Genomic DNA, 22,086 nt, shown 5'->3' with positions numbered 1-22,086 from the left:
CTATCATAAAAGACCAACTGCACGTTGAGGTCAACAAAGCAGACATAATTGCTGCTTATAGAGTACGCAAAAAGAATCCAGCAGGACTAACCCAAAGAAAAATTCGCCTCAAACTAACTACCCAGTCCCTAAAATCTGATCTTGTTCAGGCAGTTGTATCCTCTAAAATAGGGATTTACATCAACGAGTGCTTGACCAGAACAATACAAGCACTCCTCACCCCCTACGACAAATCTGGTGTCATAACCAAGGTGTGATCCATCAGTGCTTCGTTGAAGCTGGCATGATAAAGTGAGGAAAACTCCTAGACAGGTAAAATGTTTACAATAGCAAATGAGGATAACCTCAACACATTCCTCACTTAATGTGGTTTGTCTCACCTGATTAACCCTATCACTGCCTCATCTTAATTAACTCCCTTGTCACCTAGTGCAGGCTAGGTAACCTAGTTTTTTTTTGTTACCTAGATTGCCTAGCCTCTCCATACTCCCTTGCTCCATTGTACCCCTGGCTTTGCCTGTGTCTCCGAGTGCAAATTATTACTTTCAGTGTACCTGAGTGTGCCTCAAAGCAATCTATCTCAGTTTTGTATAGTTTTATATTTTTTTTATATCTAGATCTTTTTTATAATTGCCTTTTTTGGGCCTTTTTTACCATCAAACAGCTCTCTTATGCAAACTAGTATAGACCCAGAACTAAACCTCTTACCTAGTATCCATGACAATCATCACTTTATTGATCAAAATTGGCTGTATTATACAGCACATGTTGTAAACAATGTATAACACATAATCACAATGTTTCTGTAATTGACTTGAATGTAAGATCTCTAAGCAAACACTTTGACGATGTTAGTGCCCTAATTGAAACAGTTGATAACAAATTCTCCTTTGATATACTTACTGAAACGGTTAAAAGAGGGTCCAACACAACTCTTTAACATATGAAACTACTCGGCAATTCACAACTGTCGACCAATTGAGAGAGGTGGTGGTACTGCTCTTTACATGGGGCATAATCTTATTGAAGTGAACATACCAGGCATAAATACTCATGCTCCACCTAAGTAACACAGAAACAAGAAACAAGTAACACTTAGTGGGCCAGCCATGCAGAGGTTTAGGGCCCGCGCAGCCCGCGCAGGCCCTTAGTCCTGCGCATATCCCTGCAAGAAAAAAAATCTCGGCCGAGGCAGAAAGAAATGCGCAGTTTCTTTTACCTGCTGGGCTTGTTCACCCTAGCAGTAAATAGGAACATAGGAGTAAGACAGCTGCTACGGGCTGCTTCCTGTGTATTCACCTAGTTGTATCTGCGGGGGTTGAGCTTTGCTCTTTCGGCCCGCCTCTCATCTGTCAATCAACTGTTTACTAACTACTTTTTTTTCATTCACCACACACACACACCAGGAAGCAGCCCGTGACAGCTGACTAACTCCCGGGTACCTATTTACTGCTAGGTAACAGGGGCATTCAGAGTGAAAGAAACTTTGCCCATTTGTTCTGTCTGGTGCGGGAATCGAACCCGTGCCACAGAATTACTAGTCCTGCGCGCTATCCACCAGGCTACCAGGTCCCTGTGTGTGTGTGTGTGTGCTATAGAGAAATATATGTAGTATACAACAGAATTACTAGTCCTGCGCGCTATCCACCAGGCTACCAGGTCCCTGTGTGTGCTATAGAGAAATATATGTAGTATACAATAGAGGAAATTTTGTTAGAAAAGCGGGGTCCAAAAGCTAATAACTCGATTCTGTAGACACGCAGGATTCTGTTGCAAGACCAAACATGCAACAGCTAAATTTAAATTGCAAAAATAAGTAATACTTATGCAAAAATATGCAATAATTTGTATACTTTAGAAATGTACAATGCATGCTAAAGTATCTTTAATTATCTTTCTCAAAACTGGGACCCTCTAAAGTCTTAATAAGTCAGTACTAAGCCACTCTGAGGTCTGTGTCACAGGCGCCTGCCTGGTGGACCTGTCTCCGGCCCGCCATAAACACCACACCAAATCAATGTCCAAATAACTAGATTTGTAAAGCTCTCTAAGTATTCGGTCAGGCATTGGAGCAAATAGAGTTAGGCGTATTCTACTAAAGATCTGATATTTACAAAGTATACTCACACTAAACGTTACGAAAACTAAACAAAACTAGAGTAGCTGAACCTGCAAACATATTTCAGTCTACCTTAAATTCTCATTTTCTAAAATTACAAAAATTCTTTGAAATATATTATTATGCTTTAGTTTACCTTAAAGTACTACTTTTTTAAACATTACAAAATATGTATTAGGAAAACAAATATTTAATCTGTATTTTAATTATAAGCTAAGTATAAAATTGATTTAATAATCATGATATAGTGTAAAATTAAGCTAAATCTTAATTGCTTAAAAAATAATATTATTATGATATATATTTTATATAAAATATTTAGGTTTTTCGAAAAGTAAATCAAATATTTATTTTCAAGTAGCCGGAGCTCTATACATGTGCATATTTAGATACACAAATAATAACTTTTTGGTTGCCCAAAGGGGCAATAAAGCCTTGTTCTCTTAACATTTCTCCATATAAAAGGTAAAGGATACATTTAATATGACAGACGTGGCGCCAAAGACACTCAAAAGTAATCAACTGTTGTTGTTTAAGGTTCAGCTACTGGGAACAAAAATGTTCCAAGTAGCACGGGCTATGGTGAGCCCGTGGTAGACTTAGCTGGCACAGGAGCGGGGCTATAACTGTGAGTAGCTTATGTTGTTTAAGATTCAGCTACTGGAAACAAAAAGTGAGGAGCTTAATGAGATAATGGAATGCAACTTGCAGAGTATTAGGGATAGACTTTCAGAGATACATGTTGCTCAGGCGATTAACGTTTTATGAGATAAATCTAATGAATATATCCTCTCACTTTAAAAGTTGGAAAGAGATGTACACTGCATGCTAAAGTATATAATAAGAGCACATATGAAATCCTTATGTACTAAAGTTACAAAGTATGATGTCATTCAAGAATTTATTGTTTCTCCAAATAAACAATTAACACCAACATTCCATGGAATGGACGTATCGTAGATGCGTAATGTATTCCCTCTATTTTCTTCCATGATGAGTTTTCAGTCATTTAAAGTTGCCGCTGTCTAATAAATCATTGAGAAGCAACATACTCTTGGACACAGACCAACATTTTAACTTCATCTTGCTCAAAACTTGTACCCCCGCTGCAATCATAGGTAACGGTATTGTCAAGGTACAGCCCCGCTCCTGTGCCCGGTAAGTCCACTACGGGCTCACCATAGCCCGTGCTACTTGCCCCGCTCCTGTGTCAGGTATGTCCACTACGGGCTCACCATAGCCCGTGCTACTTGCCCCGCTCCTGTGTCAGGTATGTCCACTACCGGCTCACCATAGCCCGTGCTACTTGCCCCGCTCCTGTGTCAGGTATGTCCACTACGGGCTCACCATAGCCCGTGCTACTTGCCCCGCTCGTGTGCCAGGTATGTCCACTACGGGCTCACCATAGCCCGTGCTACTTGCCCCGCTCGTGTGCCAGGTATGTCCACTACGGGCTCACCATAGCCCGTTCTACTTGGAACATTTTGTTCCGAGTAGTTGAATCTAAAACAACAACACCAACGCTATTGTTAAGTATATCTTTAACTTTGGTTTGTGTAATCCATTTCTCATTAGCTTTTGTGTCAACATTTACCACCACACCGGGTTCAACACTGCCATCATAAGTGGATAATTCATTTTCCAGAGACTTCCCTCCGTGATCATCCTCTTCCTTACTTTATTTCCTCTCCATTTCATTCCCCACTACACATCATCTGTTTGCCATAGCTAATTTTCTAGAGCTTCAGTCCTCTTGTCACCTAGTTGTGTTTGCGGGGGTTGAGCTCTGGCTCTTCGGTCCCGCCTCTCAACTGTCAATCAACTGGTATACAGATTCCTGAACCTATTGGGCTCTATCATATCTACATTGTAAACTGTGTATGGAGTCAGCCTCCACCACAACACTACTTAATGCATTCCATTTGTTAACTATCCTGACACTGAAAAAATTCTTTCTAATGTCTCTGTGGCTCATCTGGGTACCGACCGCTGTCCTGCACCTCACCACCACGAGGATACACTTTATGTTATCTTGGGTCCTACTGCCGCTAGGCTATCCTTAATCGTCGCCGTGCCGTTCTCCCAAACGTTGGTCACTATCTTGAAGTCTCCTGGCGTTATGCGAACACCATTACCATTCTCCTGGCGTTATGCGAACACCATTACCATTCTCCTGGCGTTATGCGAACACCATTACCATTCTCCTGGCGTTATGCGAACACCATTACCATTCTCCTGGCGTTATGCGAACACCATTACCATTCTCCTGGCGTTATGCGAACACCATTACCATTCTCCTGGCGTTATGCGAACACCATTACCATTCTCCTGGCGTTATGCGAACACCATTACCATTCTCCTGGCGTTATGCGAACACCATTACCATTCTCCTGGCGTTATGCGAACACCATTACCATTCTCCTGGCGTTATGCGAACACCATTACCATTCTCCTGGCGTTATGCGATCATTACCATGGTGATCGCATAACGGAGTCTGCATGTATTCATTGCCAACTTGCTCAATAATTGTATTTGTGATCTCGAATGTATTGTTGATGTTTATTGCATAGTGACTCCGCCTGTTGTTACTGGAAGTTCTTCTGGTCTAGCTTAATGCTCCATTGATTATATCTTTAAGTGAACTGATTCTTGATCTAGTAATGTCTTGGTCAGCATGCAGGCAGCAATTTAAGCGCTTATATTCTTATTTCAAATACATGGCGCTTCATGAGTCTAGGTCCTGATGCCTCTCTATGTCCCATGAAGCCCCGTATGAGAGATTCCAAGCCCCCACCAGACTCCCCCACCACCAAGCCCCCACTAGACCGTCCCACCACCAAGCCCCCACTAGACCGTCCCACCACCAAGCCCCCACTAGACCGTTCCACCACCAAGCCCCCACCAGACTGCTCCACCACCAAGCCCCCACCAGACCGTCCCACCACCAAGCCGCCACTAGACCGTTCCACCACCAAGCCCCCCACCAGACCGTCCCACCACCAAGCCCCCACCAGACCGTCCCACCACCAAGCCGCCACTAGACCGTTCCACCACCAAGCCCCCACTAGACTGCCCCACCACCAAGCCCCCACCAGACCGTTCCACCACCAAGCCCCCACCAGACCGTCCCACCACCAAGCCCCCACCAGACCGTCCCACCACCAAGCCCCCACCAGACTGCCCCACCACCAAGCCCCCACCAGACTGCCCCACCACCAAGCCCCCACCAGACTGCCCCACCACCAAGCCCCCACCAGACTGCCCCACCACCAAGCCCCCACCAGACCGTCCCACCACCAAGCCCCCACCAGACCGTCCCACCACCAAGCCCCCACCAGACTGCCCCACCACCAAGCCCCCACCAGACTGCCCCACCACCAAGCCCCCACCAGACTGCTCCACCACCAGACTGCCCCACCACCAAGCCCCCACCAGACTGCTCCACCACCAAGCCCCCACCAGACTGCCCACCACCAAGCCCCCACCAGACTGCTCCACCACCAAGCCCCCACCAGACTGCCCCACCACCAAGCCCTCACCAGACTGCTCCACCACCAAGCCCCCACCAGACTGCTCCACCACCAAGCCCCCACCAGACTGCCCCACCACCAAGCCCCCACCAGACTGCCCCACCACCAAGCCCCCACCAGACTGCCCCACCACCAAGCCCCCACCAGACTGCCCCACCACCAAGCCCCCACCAGACTGCTCCACCACCAGACTGCCCCACCACCAAGCCCCCACCAGACTGCTCCACCACCAAGCCCCCACCAGACTGCCCCACCACCAAGCCCCCACCAGACTGCTCCACCACCAAGCCCCCACCAGACTGCCCCACCACCAAGCCCCCACCAGACTGCTCCACCACCAAGCCCCCACGAGACTGCCCCACCACCAAGCCCCCACCAGACTGCTCCACCACCAAGCCCCCACCAGACTGCTCCACCACCAAGCCCCCACCAGACTGCTCCACCACCAAGCCCCCACCAGACTGCTCCACCACCAAGCCCCCACCAGACTGCCCCACCACCAAGCCCCCACCAGACTGCTCCACCACCAAGCCCCCACCAGACTGCTCCACCACCAAGCCCCCACCAGACTGCCCCACCACCAAGCCCCCACCAGACTGCTCCACCACCAAGCCCCCACCAGACTGCTCCACCACCAGACTGCTCCACCACCAAGCCCCCACCAGACTGCCCCACCACCAAGCCCCCACCAGACTGCTCCACCACCAGACTGCCCCACCACCAAGCCCCCACCAGACTGCTCCACCACCAAGCCCCCACCAGACTGCCCCACCACCAAGCCCCCACCAGACTGCCCCACCACCAAGCCCCCACCAGACTGCCCCACCACCAAGCCCAATCCAAGGTGGGCAAGCCACGGAACTTACCAACCTCCTCGCTCTCCACCTCATCCTGTATATCCACATCATCATCCTTTATATCCACACCCTCGTCCTTTATATCCACATCATCATCCTTTATATCCACACCCTCATCCTTTATATCCACATCATCATCCTTTATATCCACACCCTCATCCTTTATATCCACATCATCATCCTTTATATCCACACCCTCATCCTTTATATCCACATCATCATCCTTTATATCCACACCCTCATCCTTTATATCCACATCATCATCCTTTCTATCCACACCCTCGTCCTTTATATCCACATCATCATCCTTTATATCCACATCATCATCCTTTCTATCCACACCCTCATCCTTTATATCCACACCCTCATCCTTTCTATCCACACCCTCATCCTTTATATCCACACCCTCATCCTTTATATCCACACCCTCATCCTGTATATCCACACCCTCATCCTTTATATCCCCACCCTCATCCTGTATATCCACACCCTCATCCTGTATATCCACACCCTCATCCTGTATATCCACACCCTCATCCTTTATATCCACACCCTCATCCTTTATATCCACACCCTCATCCTTTATATCCACACCCTCATCCTTTATATCCACACCCTCATCCTTTATATCCACACCCTCATCCTTTATATCCACACCCTCATCCTTTATATCCACACCCTCATCCTTTATATCCACACCCTCATCCTTTATATCCACACCCTCATCCTTTATATCCACACCCTCATCCTTTATATCCACACCCTCATCCTTTATATCCACACCCTCATCCTTTATATCCACACCCTCATCCTTTATATCCACACCCTCATCCTTTATATCCACTCCCTCATCCTTTATATCCACACCCTCATCCTTTATATCCACACCCTCATCCTTTATATCCACACCCTCATCCTTTATATCCACACCCTCATCCTTTATATCCACACCCTCATCCTTTATATCCACACCCTCATCCTTTATATCCACACCCTCATCCTTTATATCCACACCCTCATCCTTTATATCAACTCCCTCCTTCATTAATGTAATTATACTTTAAGCTCAATTACTATTAACTTTTAGTCTAAGGGTTTTCTCCCCCCCCCCTCACCTTGCCCGAAACGCTGTGCGTATTAGTGGCTTTAGGTATTGTATATACTATCTTTATCTTTATATCCAACATTATGTTTGTAACTCATCTTCAATGTACGTAACTTTACCTGAATAAATTTTTTAATCTAATCTAATCTATTTTTCACACGCCTCTACCCTTAATTTCCAGAATTTAAACTCCCCGCCCTTCTTCCTCCCCTTATCAAAACCTCTAAAGACTTTAGCCATCACCTTAATAAAGTCAACATGCAAGAATTTTATACACTCATCCAATGCTTATGTAAGATTAAAATTATTTCTGAAAGTCTTCCTCCTCTATGATCTGCAGTGCTTACATATAAGTGACTACGGGACATCATATAAGTGATGATAAGCTATGACAAGCGTCATCTTCCTGATATCGGGAATTATAATGCCTTGCTGCCATCAATGGGCATCTAAAAATTTATTCAATTTATGTCTAAAAAAAACGTTTCAGCGAAGGGGATACTAGCAACTATTTTCTTTAAATTTGTTAATCAGCAAACCATATATTTTTATACAATATTTATATGAGTTTTTAAATATTTGAAGTGTTTATTAAAAAAAATCAATAAATTATATTTTATGTAGTTAATTTAGTCGTAGTTAATTTTTATGTAGTCTAAAAATTTATTCAATTTATGTCTAAAAAAAAAAACGTTTCAGCGAAGGGGATACTAGCAACTATTTTCTTTAAATTTGTTAATCAGCAAACCATATATTTTTATACAATATTTATATGAGTTTTTACATATTTTAAGTGTTTATTAAAAAATATCAATAAATTATATTTTATGTAGTTAATCTATATTGATGTAAAATAAACTGCCTAAAAATTTATTTTTAAGTAAATATTCTTGAAGAACTTAAACATAAATACTTTTTTATTTTGTTTATTTTGCTGTTTTTTTCATATATACAAAAGTTCTTACATTTTTATAAAGGCACAAACACGCATAGCGTTTTGGGCAGGCCCTTAATCCTAACTTTTCTCGGTATATGACCCGCCAAATCGTTTAACAACCAGGTACCCATTCACTGCTGGGTGAACAGAGGCTACAGTTAAGGGTTGGCGCCCAGTCAATCCTCCTCGGCCAGGATACGAACCCAGGCCAAAGCGCTCGTGAAACACCGGGCGAATATGTGTTACCACTGCACGCCACAGGGAGTACATTATTGATGTGATTAATGTACTCAACATATATCATATCTGTAACGGTTCTTGGTTACGTAAAGTATGGTGACAAATAAACACAGACACTAAGATACTATATATATATTTGGTCGAATATACAGAAGTACACAGGTGATACTTTGGTGTGAGTTGAGCGCACTGAGCGTTGGTACAGTATCTCGCAAGTGTCTGCTCTAGACCACACTTGAAAGTAGACTAGCCAATGTTCGCTACACCGCTGCTTATATTGCTCGGGCAACACCTCACCTCATTCATCTCCAAAGGTTGACAGGAATATTAACACTATATTTGGAGCGAGTATATTATTGGGATAATCTACTCGCTACAGAACTCCCCCTCCCAGGGGATGAAAGGAAAAATACTTGATCAAGGAACTTAGCTGGTCGGTGAATTGTACGCTCTGCTCGCGTTACATAACCATCAAAGTTAACTTCCTCCTCTTCGCTGATGTCATCTAACTGGGGTCGTAGGGTGGGAGGTCGCACAGGATCGTCCGTCGTCGTAGGATCAGGTTGTGGTGCGGCTGGTAACTGGGGTTGTAGGGTGAGAGGTCGTACAGGATCGTCCGTTGTCGTAGGTGGCGGTGCTGCTGGTAACTGTGGTCGAAAAGTGAACTGCGTAGTCGGCGGATGTGTCTCTGGATTTAGCAGTGTCGCAGACGTTGAGACGAAGCCTGGAGCAGAGCAGAGAGCTGAGTGAGGCCGGAGTCGTGGAGCTCTATGTGGGAGAGCGTGGCGGCTCGATTGAGAATTGTGAGTGTCTAAACTCGGGGAGCGAGAGCGTGGCGGCTCGATTGAGAATTGTGAGTGTCTAAACTCGGGGAGCGAGAGCGTGGCGGCTCGATGCGGTCGTAGTCTGCTGTCTGCTCTGTGTCGAAGCTGTAGCGTCTTGGGTTGATTAATTAGGACTGTACACGCCGAGTACTACATTGTTGACTGTGGAAATTGTAGTCTGGTACTAAAAGATGTAGGCAGTGTGTGGACAAGCTCGGTGTAGCAGGAGAGAAGAATGTGCATAATTGTTGCGTCCTTGGGTCGCTGGTGGAGCATTTAGATCCGGGGCGGATGGGCTCGGGCACCAGGACATTAGGAGGTAATGTAGGCACGTAGTTAGGACAACGAGGGAATCACTGCTAGAGCTGAATTGTCCTGGAGGCGACGAAGAGTCGGAAACGCAAGCTGTAAGTCCTGTACTGCGCAAAGGGCTTGAGTCGGCAGAGTATCAGAATGCAGTGAACGTGTAGATGAATCTGACGAAAGAGCAGCTTTCGTGGGCGCCCCTGTAGAACAAGCAGTGCCCTGGCAGCGACGGAGAGTCGGCAGGGCAGGCTGTAGATCCCACATTATGTAGTTACTGATGAAGCTGCCAGATGAGTGAGTAGTGATCGTGGAGCAGCAAGTCGTAGTAGATGAAAATGCAGAGACGATCGCGATGAAAATCATAGCTATGGCAAGGGTGTTGGCAACGTTCCATGACAGGTGGCTGCGGTCCACAGCAAGCAGCAGCAGTGGAGGTCCAGTGAGAGTCCATGTTGTAGTCCATCGTGGCTGGGTATCGTCGAAACTCTCTGGGGTCACCAATGTAACGGTTCTTGGTTACGTAAAGTATGGTGACAAATAAACACAGACACTAAGATACTATATATATATTTGGTCGAATATACAGAAGTACACAGGTGATACGTTGGTGTGAGTTGAGCGCACTGAGCGTTGGTACAGTATCTCGCAAGTGTCTGCTCTAGACCACACTTGAAAGTAGACTAGCCAATGTTCGCTACACCGCTGCTTATATTGCTCGGGCAACACCTCACCTCATTCATCTCCAAAGGTTGACAGGAATATTAACACTATATTTGGAGCGAGTATATTATTGGGATAATCTACTCGCTACATATCCTTATGTTATATACTTACCACACAGTATATCTTCTCTTTCTTGAGGATAATAATAATAATAATAATAATAATAATAATAATTTATTTAGGAACAGTACATACATAGTTGCAGAGTTACAGTACAAACATTCTAACACCCACTGTCCTATGCTAACGAAACAAGTCACAACTAAAAGGTTAAACAATCCTTGGCTTACAAAGGGGATACTTAAATCCATTAATAAAAAACATGACCTTGAGAAGAAGTAACTTATTGTTACTTATTGAACTGGAACTTATTGTTCTGAGTAGCGAATCTTAAACAACAACAACCAATAGCGAACAGTAAAATCTCCAGTCAAGAATGTAGTACTCGGCGTAGGCAGTTCTAATCGACCCAAGACGCTACAGCTTCGACACAGAGCAGACAGCAGACTACGACCACATCAAGCTACTACGCTCTCGCTCCCCGAGTTCAGACACTCGCAATTCCCAATCGAGCCGCCACGCTCTCCCACATAGAGTTCCGCGACTCCGACCTCACTCAGCTCTCTGCTCTGCTCCAAGCTCCGTCTGAACGTTTAAGACAATGCTACCAACCGACTACTGTAATCAAGACTACTAAATAAATATGAAAACTCACTAAACAATGTGTATCTAATCTACCCAACAACGTGACATAAATGTACGTTACAAGTCATTTAGTCATTTAAGTTTTTCATGCCCGAAACGCTTTGCGTAATAGTGGCTTTAGGCATTGTATGTACTAGCCCTATCTATAAATCCATCATTCTTTGTAAAATCTCTTGTATGTATGTACCTTACCTAAATAAACATTTATTTATTATTTATTATTTATTCATAATAAATATCTAAAAGGCTAAAAAAAAAAAGTACCTTAATAGTAAACAGATTATCGCGGATTTCTTAACACGAACGTGATAGTTTGTTTACGTTCGGTGTAGCACCGCGAGGTTCTGGCAGTTGGTCCTGAGTTCATCGCTCGTGCAGTGCCGCTAGGAAGAGTGCAGTGCCAGGAGGACGAGTGCAGTGCCAGGAGGACGAGTGCAGTGCCAGGAGGACGAGTGCAGTGCCAGGAGGACGAGTGCAGTGCCAGGAGGACGAGTGCAGTGCCAGGAGGACGAGTGCAGTACCAGGAGGACGAGTGCAGTGCCAGGAACAACCCTCGGGCAAGAACAAGAATGTCGTGAAGAACAAGAAGCGGTCCAGTTTACCTTCATGTAATCCTTTGGTATAGTTGGACAAGAAGAACCTTTAACCGGATCATCAGGATGGGTGGTGGAGATCTTGTAAGGATTATTTCCCTTATTTATATGTATGCAATACAGATGGAGGAAACTAAAAAGATTGCTAGTAAAACCCATCATTCTATTTTGCCATTCTTATAAACTTTGTACATTGCTTGCTTAGCTTCAGGTCATTAGCACAGCAGTGTCTGAATTTACCTGAGGGGCTACTAACACTCGAATGGCCTTGACAAGGACAGGAAGCTGGCAGTTTGTCAAAGGTCCCTCCGTTTGTCCTGTTGAATTTTTAAGCTGGTTTTTAAAACTAAACAGAGTTTTGGCATTTACGTCTTTGGCGGGTAGGCAGTTCCATGGGTTTATGACCCTGTGGGTGAAAAAGCATCTCCTGTTCTCAGTTCTACATTGTGGCTTGTTGACCTTGAAACCGTTGCTCCTTGTTTGTGTTGCATCTGACCTTTTTAAAGAAATTGTCTGGATCAACATCCTCCAAATTGTTCAGTATTTTAAGTTTCCATGAGATCAGCCCTGTCATGTGTCATTTGCAATGTTGTTAGCCCTGTGGCACTCAACCATTCCTGATACGAGAGATGACTTCTGCCTCTCAACTGTCAATCGACTGGTGTACAGATTCCTGGGCCTATTGGGCTCTATCATATCTACATTTAAAACTGTGTATGGAGTCAGCCTCTACCACATCACTGCCTAATGCAGTCCATCTGTTAACTACTCTGACACTGGAAAAGTTCTTTCTAACGCCCCTGTGGCTCATTTGGGTACTTGGTTTCCACCTGTGTCCCCTTGTTCGCATACCACTGTGTTGTTTATATGGTGTGCACGAGGTGCATGACATCATAATTTTAGCACCAACTCAAGTTTTGAATCCTACTTCATTAGTTGTTATCACTCAAAGGTATCATTGTTTACTTCGGTTAATATTTTATTGATAGTTTGATAATTTGCTTTAAATTCATTTATCTTTCCGATGTGCAACACTACTTTTTTTAACTTCAGCACTGAACATTATCTACTACTTGTAGACCTACCAAGATGTTTGTCATCTTGCAGTCTATTCAGATGATGTCACAATAATGTGGCTGAAGATATGATGACCAAACCACTCGTCAGAAAATGGGAAAATGATGTTTCGGTCTGTCCTGGGCCATTATCAAGTTGTGCAGTCTATGTTGCACTAAGGGTGTTGTAGCATAGCTGCCTATTCAGCTATGGTACATCAGGTGTTAGCTGATGACACCTAGTTTGATGTCATCAGCTAATTTTTATATTATGCTGCATAAGACATCACTGGTATCATTTATGTACTGTATATAAAAAACTCACAGGCTCATTACAGAATTCTGTGGCAATTCACTTGTCACATCAAGCCAGTCCGATGCATTTGCATTCAGGACTACATCTTGTTTACATCCAGATAGCCAGATTTCCAACCATCTGTATCTGTAAGAATGCCTGTCTGTCCATCCAAGGTTGCAGGTCAGCCTTATCCAACTTTGCAAGGGGTTGAATGGTCTTGGGTACAGGACAAACATAGGCTTTTCAGTGTTGCCAGAATTCAAGAGGGAATAGTGTGCCATCATCACATTCTAACTCCCACTGTTTATTCAGGTAAATTTATTCATTGTTTATTAATTTACAGTATCTTCATCAGGGGACTGTATATTGAATATAGTACCTGTATTTGGTAATGAACTATATTCTATAGGTATATAAAGCTTCACATAATTCCACAGTGGGGCGAGGTTTAATACTAACATATTACACATTTAATACTAACATACGTAATACTAGTACAGTGGTACCTCCGTTTTCTAATTTCATCTGTTCCCAAAGATGGTTCGAAAACCGAAAATTCAAAACCCGAAACGAATTTTCCCATAAGAAATAATGTAAATTGAATTAATCCGTTCCAAACCCGCAAAAATATTAACTTAAAAGTACATTTTATGTACATACTACTATTAATATTTTGTTCTACAGTATGTACATGTATATCTTGCCTTTATTGAAGACTTTTGCAGGCATACTACTAGGACCTGGTTGTGGCTCACTGCTTGCTTGCCTTACAAAGAATCTGTCTATAGACACTTGTTTCCCCTACGTTTTAACACTTGTCTGTAGTGAGACATCACATTTACTCACTATGAATGCTCTCTTGTTTTTCCTCTATCGTCATCCTCACAACTATTTTCTTAGGTTGAACTTTACCACTGACTTTCTTAGAATCCATGGCGTGGCAATAAGAACTTTTATGTTCATAAACCAAAAAAAGCACAAAAACAATGATTTTTTACAAAGAATTCAAGTGTGGTTGTCACTAGGTGGGAGACATTGGTAAGCTGAAGCACGCCACGTGCTCGGTCGGCCCATACGTGCACCAACAAACTCGAGCACTGAGGCAAACCTCGAATACCGAGTCAAATTTTTAGAAGAAATTGAGCTCAAGAACTGAAAAATTCGAAAAGGGGGGCATTTGAAAACTGAGGTTCCACTATGTTGTTGGAGCTACTACTGTATTTTTATTGGAGAGGGAGAGATAGAGACAATGAAAAGACACAGAAACAGAGATAAGCCTGTAGAGACTGGGTCAAGGGGGGGGGGGATGGTTTGGAGAGGGAAGGAGAGAGGGGAGGAAATTGAGATAGACAGCGGAGAGTGAAGGAGTGGAGTGAGAGGGGAGGGGAGTGGAGTAGTGGGGCAAGATAAGAGGTAATGAGTAGGGTGAGAGAAGAGGGGAGGGGAGAAAGTTGGAGAAGGAAGGGAGATAGGACGAGAGGAGGGATAGGGAAAAAAGAGAGGGGAGAAGTGTGGAAGGGGAGATAGATGTGGGTGCAGCTGGGTACACCTCCTAGTCCTAATATATATAATCATCTTCTCCAAGATTACTTTATTGCTGTACCACCTTTGTGTTCAGCTAGGCTGGGAGAGGCTTGTTTACCACTCAAAGTAGTTATCTACAACATAAAATACCTAGAGCAATGGCACAAGATCTTGAGGAGATCTTGCCAGATATTGGTTTCTGATTTGATCCTGGTTGTGCAAGGTAATTCAGAGTATTTTGTAATTAATTCATCAAAATTTCCTTTGACAGGGCTAGTATAGGCAGAGGATCCTTTTTTAGGACCGATATGACAAGTTTGCAAATTATGAGGGAGATGGTATTTCCTGAAACACCCTGTGCTTAATATCTAATTTATTAAGCATAAAACGAAAATGAAGTACAGTAGAACCTCGAGTGACGAGCGCCTCAATTGGGCAAATTGGCGAGCAATTTGGGTAACGAGCGCCCTGATCGCTGACAATTCGTCTCGTTTGGCGAGCGCTCGTTTGAACAACGACAACACCACTTGGTGGGGTCGTGCTGCTTCTCGCACATTCTTGGACGCCTCCCACTATGCAAATAAATAATTTTTTTTTTTAAAGATGCTAATGATTCTGGGATGTAAAGGGGTGACTGCTGTGATGTTGCAAAGCATTGACTCTTTTTGTAGAAAAAAGAAATGAAATTAAAAAAAAAAAAGTCAAAAAGGTTTGTTCGGTGTTTGTCAGGTAGGCTGCTCCATTATTGAGAAATAAATGGAAAAATACAAAACAAATGGAACATATTTGAAACAAAGATTGTCATAATGGAGCAGCCTACCCGACAAACACTGAACGAACCTTCATGGCATTTGTCCGTTTTTCAAATTGTTTCAACTGTTTTTATTTATTTTATCTTTTAAGGAACATGGAGCAGCCTACCTGACAAACACCGAACGAACCTTTTGCTATAAAAACGAATGAAAACAAATTGAACAAATTTGATGAAAGAAAAATGTCATAAAGGTTTGTTCAGTGTATGTAAGGTAGGCTGCTCCATTATTTAAAACATTGAATATCATATTGATGTTTTTCGGTGGTAGAACGGATTAATTTGATTTTCATTATTTTAAATGAGGAAATTCATTTTGAAAGATGTACGTTTCACATAACAAGCTCGGTGCCGGAACGGATTAAATTTGTTATTCAAGGTTCCACAGTATTGTATATACTGTACACGTGGATTTGGGGCTAATTGTCTTTATGGAACATGATGTTGGCCGAAATATGTGTCGGCTGCATCCTTTGTTAACACTTGCTTATGTTCCAGCAATAATGGCTACCTAACCCACTGCCATATCCAAAGGACAATTAGGAGCTCAAAATTATGTTGGGGAATAATTGCATGCACAAGTAATTGACATGTGTATAAATACATTCACCTCGCAGGGGTTCTTGCCTGAAATGGCCGCATCAAATATTAGTCAAGAAACACTACCTCAGCTCACTGAGCTGCACTTAGCACCACGAAAATGTGAATTACTAACGTACTCGCCAATTAATGGAGTACAGGCATACCTCAGAATAAGAGTTTAATCCGTTCCTGGAGACGCCTCGCCTTCCGAAAACTCGCATTCCGAAGTTAATTTCCCCATAAGAAATAAAGGGAAATGAATTAATCCGTTCCTGACTACCCCAAAAACCCCACATCAAACTAAATTTTTATACCTAATTTACCTAATTCATCTAAATAAACCTACAAAACTGTGTTCCAGTTATTACTTACCTTGCTGTCGAGTGCTGTAGGCGTATGGAAGATGGTGAGGAGGGGGGAGGAGGAGAGGAGTTACTGTTTGGAAGGGGAGTCCCCTTCCATAATCACATCACATAACCCCATGCCTTGTAACACTATGGATACCACTTCTCTTTCTAAATTTTTCAAACCAGCCCCTGCTTGCCTTAAACTCTTTCTTATCTGCATCACTCGTTGCAGGGGTATTCTTTAGAAGGTCTTCGTATTAACACCCTGGCTTTCTCACAAATAATGGCCTCCGAAACACTATCACCCCTCAACTCCTTGTCGTGTATCCAAATTAATAACAACTTTTCCACTTCTTCAAGTATTTGTGGTCTTTGTGCCGTTAATGTTCTTACTCCTTTTGCCACTTTAGCACCCATAATCTTATTTTTCTTCTTAAGTATAGTGCATATTGTTGATGTGGCTTTGTTGTACTGCCTACAAAGTTCAACAACACGTGTACCGTTCTCATGCTTCCGAATGATCTCTTGTTTCTCCTCTATTGTCATCCTCACATGAGCTTTCTGGCCTTTATCCTTACCACTGGCTTTCTTGGGACCCATGGTGAGATATATAATAACAAATTGTATAGACAAATCACCAAAAATCCAACAAAACACTGAAAATCCGCGAGAAGAATTGATGTGGGGGTAGTCACTGAGCGCGAGACAATAATAAACTGAGGGGCGGCGGGGCGGAGGGGCGACGATCGCCGAACTACCACGCGCTAGGTCGGCTGTACGCGTATCAACAAACTCGCGTCCAAACTCGCCTCCCGAAGTAACCATCGCCTTCCGAGACAAATTTTTGGAGTAAATACACCTCGCCTTCCGAAAACCTTGCATACAGGGACAATCGCATTCCGAGGTACCACTGTACTCGCTTAACATCCACACCGCACATCATACGTGTACTTCTTAAGTCATCACTGAATGGGGAGTTGTCTCTACCATCGTGGTGTTGTCTGTCAAAGGATGCGTTCTTGAGTTGGTACTTGTAGCTTAAGGAGTGATGTGACTCTGGTACTAGGATGAGTACCGCATCCTAATACCTTGGTTGCTACACTGAGAATGAGGTGATAGAGCTAAAGGAGAGCTAGCCGAGCTCACTCCTCGTATGGCGTCACGGAGAGGCTTCCTCACAGAATGCTACATAGTCTCCTGCCTTTGTGCCTTCATTGGTGTTCTCTGAGGAAGTAATTAACAAATCAGAATGCAATTTCTACCATCACTTGCATATGACTGGCTAAACTATGGTTCCTCTGATGTCACTGGGAGTGGTGGAGGAATTGGTTATCCGAATCGTTGGGAAGTCGGGTCAAGACCTTGTTCCTTCTCGCTACCTGTAACACTCTACTCCATCTAATATAGCAATGAGATCTATCCATAATAATACTGTACAGGTGAATGTATAAATTGCCATCTGCCAGTATAATCAGATGTCTTATTTCATCACACCCACCACATCTGAACTGTAATTGTGATCACTGATCTGTAAACTCCCAACATGAGACACTTGTGTCCTGGGATAAGGGTGATAAATCACTCATGATTTACTTTATGACAGTCTTGTACCCTAATTAAGTTTTCTCTCATTAAATCTAATTTCCTTGTGATAATTGTTCCTTGGGTCACTGTCTCTTTTGATGTTCCTATATTTATTAGTGTTAACTAACACTCTAAAATACTATTTTCCCTGTGTTGCTCATTGATATGTTGTTTAAAAAGGCAGTAATTTACTAATTGTAAATAACCGGGATTATTTGGAAATCCAGATCAGGTTTAGAATGATATAGAACAGATTATGAATGTTACATTGTATTTAAATTTTACTGTGATGCAAAAGACAAAAATAAAAATATAAATTTTCACTAATGAATAATTAATTGGCTGTTATGCAATATTTATCTAATACTCCCCTATAAGTTTTCAAGTGTTTATCAGTATACAGTATATTTAAATATTAACTTCAGAATTTGAAGAAATCATGGCACCCCCATACCATGAAGAACCAGGAGAGGGTGTGGAAGGCAGAACAACAGAAAGCTGAAGAAGACCGTAAGGTGGCAGAACTTCAGCGAGAACTGAAGGAAGAGAGAGAGAGGGACGAGCTCAGAAAAACTGCAGAAGATTCAGGAGCAGTTGAGAAAAAAGGAGATGACAAGCTTGACTGGATGTATAAGGTGAGTTGGCAAAAGATTGTTAAAAATAAAACATTTGTGATTCAAAGAGCCTATGACAAGTGGGAAATTTGATTCTTAATTTTTAATAGAGCAAGAGTGTATATTGTACTAGCAGGCCACTAGCAAGATAAAGGCTGCATCCCAGAGACAGCATGAGATAGAACAAGTATTAATAGCCTGAGCTATTAAGTGACTTCACCAAAGATGAAGTCTACACAAGTGGTCAAATTTTAATGTACTGCACCTCGGCTCGCATTCAGAGCTTTTATTGTTGTTTTTGTTAAGGACATGTAGATTATGTGATTACATCTTAGACCATATATCTGCTCCTTAATCACTGCACTGCGTAGAGTGCCTTGTGGCACTGGATCGAGGGTGCGCAGAGCATCGTGCATTTTTAGGTACAGTATAGGGAGTGACTCAAAACTCCCGCCAGTACACAGGGCTCACATCCTGTGTCTCAAGACTCCAGTAAACAGATGCCATCTTGAAAAAATCATCAGCATCCTTGCTAGTTGGGAGAGCCTTGGTACTGAGAGAGAGCGACCAAGGCTGGTGTATGCAGGAGCCGTGCACAGCACCACTGTGCAGCTAGGGGCCACAGCACCACTTAGTAATGACTAAAATAAGCAACTGAAATTATTTAGCATTGATAATGTTATAGATGATCCTGACTGTCATAAAGACTCTGTACAATGTTCAGATCTCGGTGAACATAATGTTAGTTAGGATATTCACAGCATGAGGTAGAGAGAGACAGCACGCAGCCATTGTTTCCTGCATCTAGGCATCATGAAACCTTATGTTCCGTCACCAAAGTTCATTTTGTTATGTAAATGGATTCATATTTGGTATTTTATGACAGGAATTTGATAACAGCAGTTTTCTGTGGAGAGCCCCTCCTGCTTCCCGGAGCTATACCGGGCTGATGTGTATGTATTAGACCATGACAACAGTCAATCAGTGAAGTTCTTAGCCTACCGAGGACCACGAGCCAGAACCTGGCCCCCCTCAGAGAGGCACGAGGAGCAATGCCCTATAGACACCCCCCCCATGTAGTTATAAGCATTCTCTGTTAGCCATCTACCAGGTCAGGCACCCAGAATGGTAGGAATCTCAAAACAAACTACAGCCGGTTAAATATTGCAAACCAAAAGCCGAACGAGCAAACAGAACTCCCCAATCGAAAAACAAGCTAACAAGCATGACGTCGCCACAGCCCCCACAGTGCTGTCTGTGCAACACCTTATTCCCTGGAAGGGGAAAAAGCGGTCCCAGATCTCCCGCTCCAGCTTCCCAACCCCAGTTCTGAGGCTGTTGTGTTGGGCGGCGGTCGATCGACTCTGGCTCCAATCTTTGAGCAGTGCTGTGCCTTGTGATGATGTGCTGCGGTGTGGTCGTGTGCGAGCCAGGTGTTATTCCAGAAGGACTGGGGCTGCATGTACCTAGGGTTCTCTTCCCTAGGTGCCCTGTAAGTACTGCCCTTGCAGTTTGGAGTTACCTTACTCAAACTGTTCGGGGGTTATCTTCGCAAGGTTCTTTTGCTGCTTGGTGATTGCCCACCCTGGGGGTCTGCTGGTTTTTTTTTCCTACCCCTATTTGGCCTTGGGTAGGAGGTAGCATCGTCACTGGCAGGGGCGCTAGGTACTGTGCCAGCTGTCTTATAATACACATTCTCCGTACATTCAGTCTCCGTGGTGTAGTGGTAAGACACTCGCCTGGCGTTTCGCGAGCGCTTTGTCATGGGTTCGTATCCTGGCCGGGGAGGATTTACTGGGCGCAAATCCTTAACTGTAGCCTCTGTTTAACACAACAGTAAAATGTGTACTTGGTTGTAACAACGATTCTTCGCGGTGGGGATCGTATTCCAGGGACCTGCCCGAAACGCTACGCGTACTAGTGGCTGTACAAGAATGTAACAACTCTTGTATATATCTCAAAAAAAAAAAAAAAAAAAAAAAAAAACATAGGGGCCGGTTCCGTTCCTCCTGGAGATGTTGTGCTTTTGCGGGGTGCTTCTTTTCTCGTGTTTTGTTTGGCCTGGTGCGGCTGTACAACCTCTTGTATGATTTTGGTGGCCCTCTGCTAGGTCTCCATGATTGCACACGTCACAGGGGTTCAGCATTTTTGTTTGGTAATTCTGGGATAACCGGTTAGAAGTACCTTGCCTGGGCTTCCCTTAGCAGTCAGCCTAAGGGGCCCTGAAAACCCCCATTGGGGCTCATTGGTCCAATGGATGTGTCATCCGAATCCCATCTTGCTTCGTTAGAGTTTGAAGGTTCCTCTGTCCCCTTGTCTCAGGGTGACACTCGCCGTCTTTGCCTCCGCCATGCTGCCTGCTGGGTCAATGACACCTTTGACCCGGAGTCCTGTGAGTGGTGTTCCTTGTTTGTACTCCAATTCACCCAGTCCACTAATATTGATATTCGGGTGCAGTTAGCTATAGCATTGCATGCGTGGTTTAGGCTGCTGCTACGTGCTCGGTTAGTTGCCTTTCCGGATGCCCCACGGTTACCCCGCGTTTGGTTATAGGGATCCGGACTTGGGGGTGTTAGTTGCCTCGACTTTGTTTCATCTGCGCTTTCTTGTCCTTTCCCTGCTGTGGTTCATTCTGCTTTTCCTCCCTGCTCTCGGCTCCCAAAAGTCTGAGGGTTTCGGAGTTGGGCAGGGCTTTCTTGGTGGTGAGACTCGGACTGCCTCTTCCAGATCGGTGGTGGCGGCATTAAAGCCTGTTTCTCCTGCCGGAGCTTTCGGGTCATGCCAGTGGGCCCCCTTCTTTCTTGCTTCTCCGGAGGACTCTGCCTTTCTTCAGAGGCAGATAGTTTGGAGGAAGACTTGGCCTCCCTGGGTCCTGCCGTGGAGGATCCCAGGGCTGGAGAGGAGTTGACTTTGGGGGGCTTGGGCTCCTGTTGACTCCGCTTGGGTGTTGGTACCCTCAGCATGGGGCGTGTTGTTACAGGGAAAGGGGTTTTCCTCTCTCCCTGCCTTGTACGAATTTGATATGGGTTCGACTTCTCCCTGGGTTCAGCTCCGGGTTCCCTTGGGTTCCTCGGTTCCCTCCTTCCGAAGGTTTTCGGCTTCCCGCATCCCGCCAAGAGAGGTGCGGGAGGCCCTTGCAGCTCACCTCATGCGAGACCCGGATTACTCCTTGATAATGGATCTTTCTTCTTTTGCGTATGGCTTTTCTTTTTCCTAACTGGGTGTTACGAGGGGCCGGAGTTTCCCTGGCTGGCAGACTACCTTTTTTTTTCCACTGTGGGCATGGCATGGGTTCCAATAGACCCACATGCTTTAATGGCGGGAGTTGACT

General features: G+C 44.2%; 2 protein-coding genes across 4 annotated transcripts in view; one reads left to right on the top strand and one right to left on the bottom strand.

Annotated features, from left to right (window-relative positions):
* Positions 1–792: 792 nt before the first annotated feature.
* LOC138351582 (microtubule-associated protein 1A-like) lies at positions 793–7,552 on the bottom strand. Its single transcript, XM_069303380.1, has 2 exons — positions 6,517–7,552; positions 793–902 (listed from the first exon to the last, which is right to left on the bottom strand). Exons 1-2 carry the CDS (start codon positions 7,550–7,552, stop codon positions 793–795), a joined length of 1,146 nt encoding a protein of 381 aa, XP_069159481.1.
* A 4,108-nt stretch (positions 7,553–11,660) lies between these two features.
* The window catches only part of Cwc25 (CWC25 spliceosome associated protein homolog), a 73,348-nt gene continuing 62,922 nt past the window's right edge, over positions 11,661–22,086 (top strand). For 2 of the 3 annotated variants that reach the window (XM_045732103.2, XM_045732102.2), the window contains exons 1-2: positions 11,661–12,024; positions 18,567–18,776. In XM_045732103.2, coding sequence (XP_045588059.2) covers positions 12,007–12,024; positions 18,567–18,776 — 228 coding nt within the window. In that variant the 5' untranslated portion in view covers positions 11,661–12,006. The remainder of the gene's footprint in view (positions 12,025–18,566; positions 18,777–22,086) is intronic. The other variant, XM_045732104.2, reaches the window with a different exon arrangement.

Source organism: Procambarus clarkii, chromosome 50, assembly GCF_040958095.1.
Source record: "Procambarus clarkii isolate CNS0578487 chromosome 50, FALCON_Pclarkii_2.0, whole genome shotgun sequence".
NCBI lineage: Eukaryota > Metazoa > Arthropoda > Malacostraca > Decapoda > Cambaridae > Procambarus > Procambarus clarkii.
The sequence above is the reverse complement of the archived record's forward strand: the minus strand, read 5'-3'. Positions and strand labels throughout refer to the sequence as shown.

Excerpts from the sequence above, each read along its gene's own strand:
- LOC138351582 (XM_069303380.1), bottom strand. The coding sequence starts at position 7,552 with ATGAAGGAGGGAGTTGATATAAAGGATGAGGGTGTGGATATAAAGGAT. Across the intron at positions 903-6,516 it reads GGTGGAGAGCGAGGAGGTTG|TAAGTATATCAAAGGAGAAT; the intron begins GTAAGTTCCGTG and ends TAACCGTTTCAG.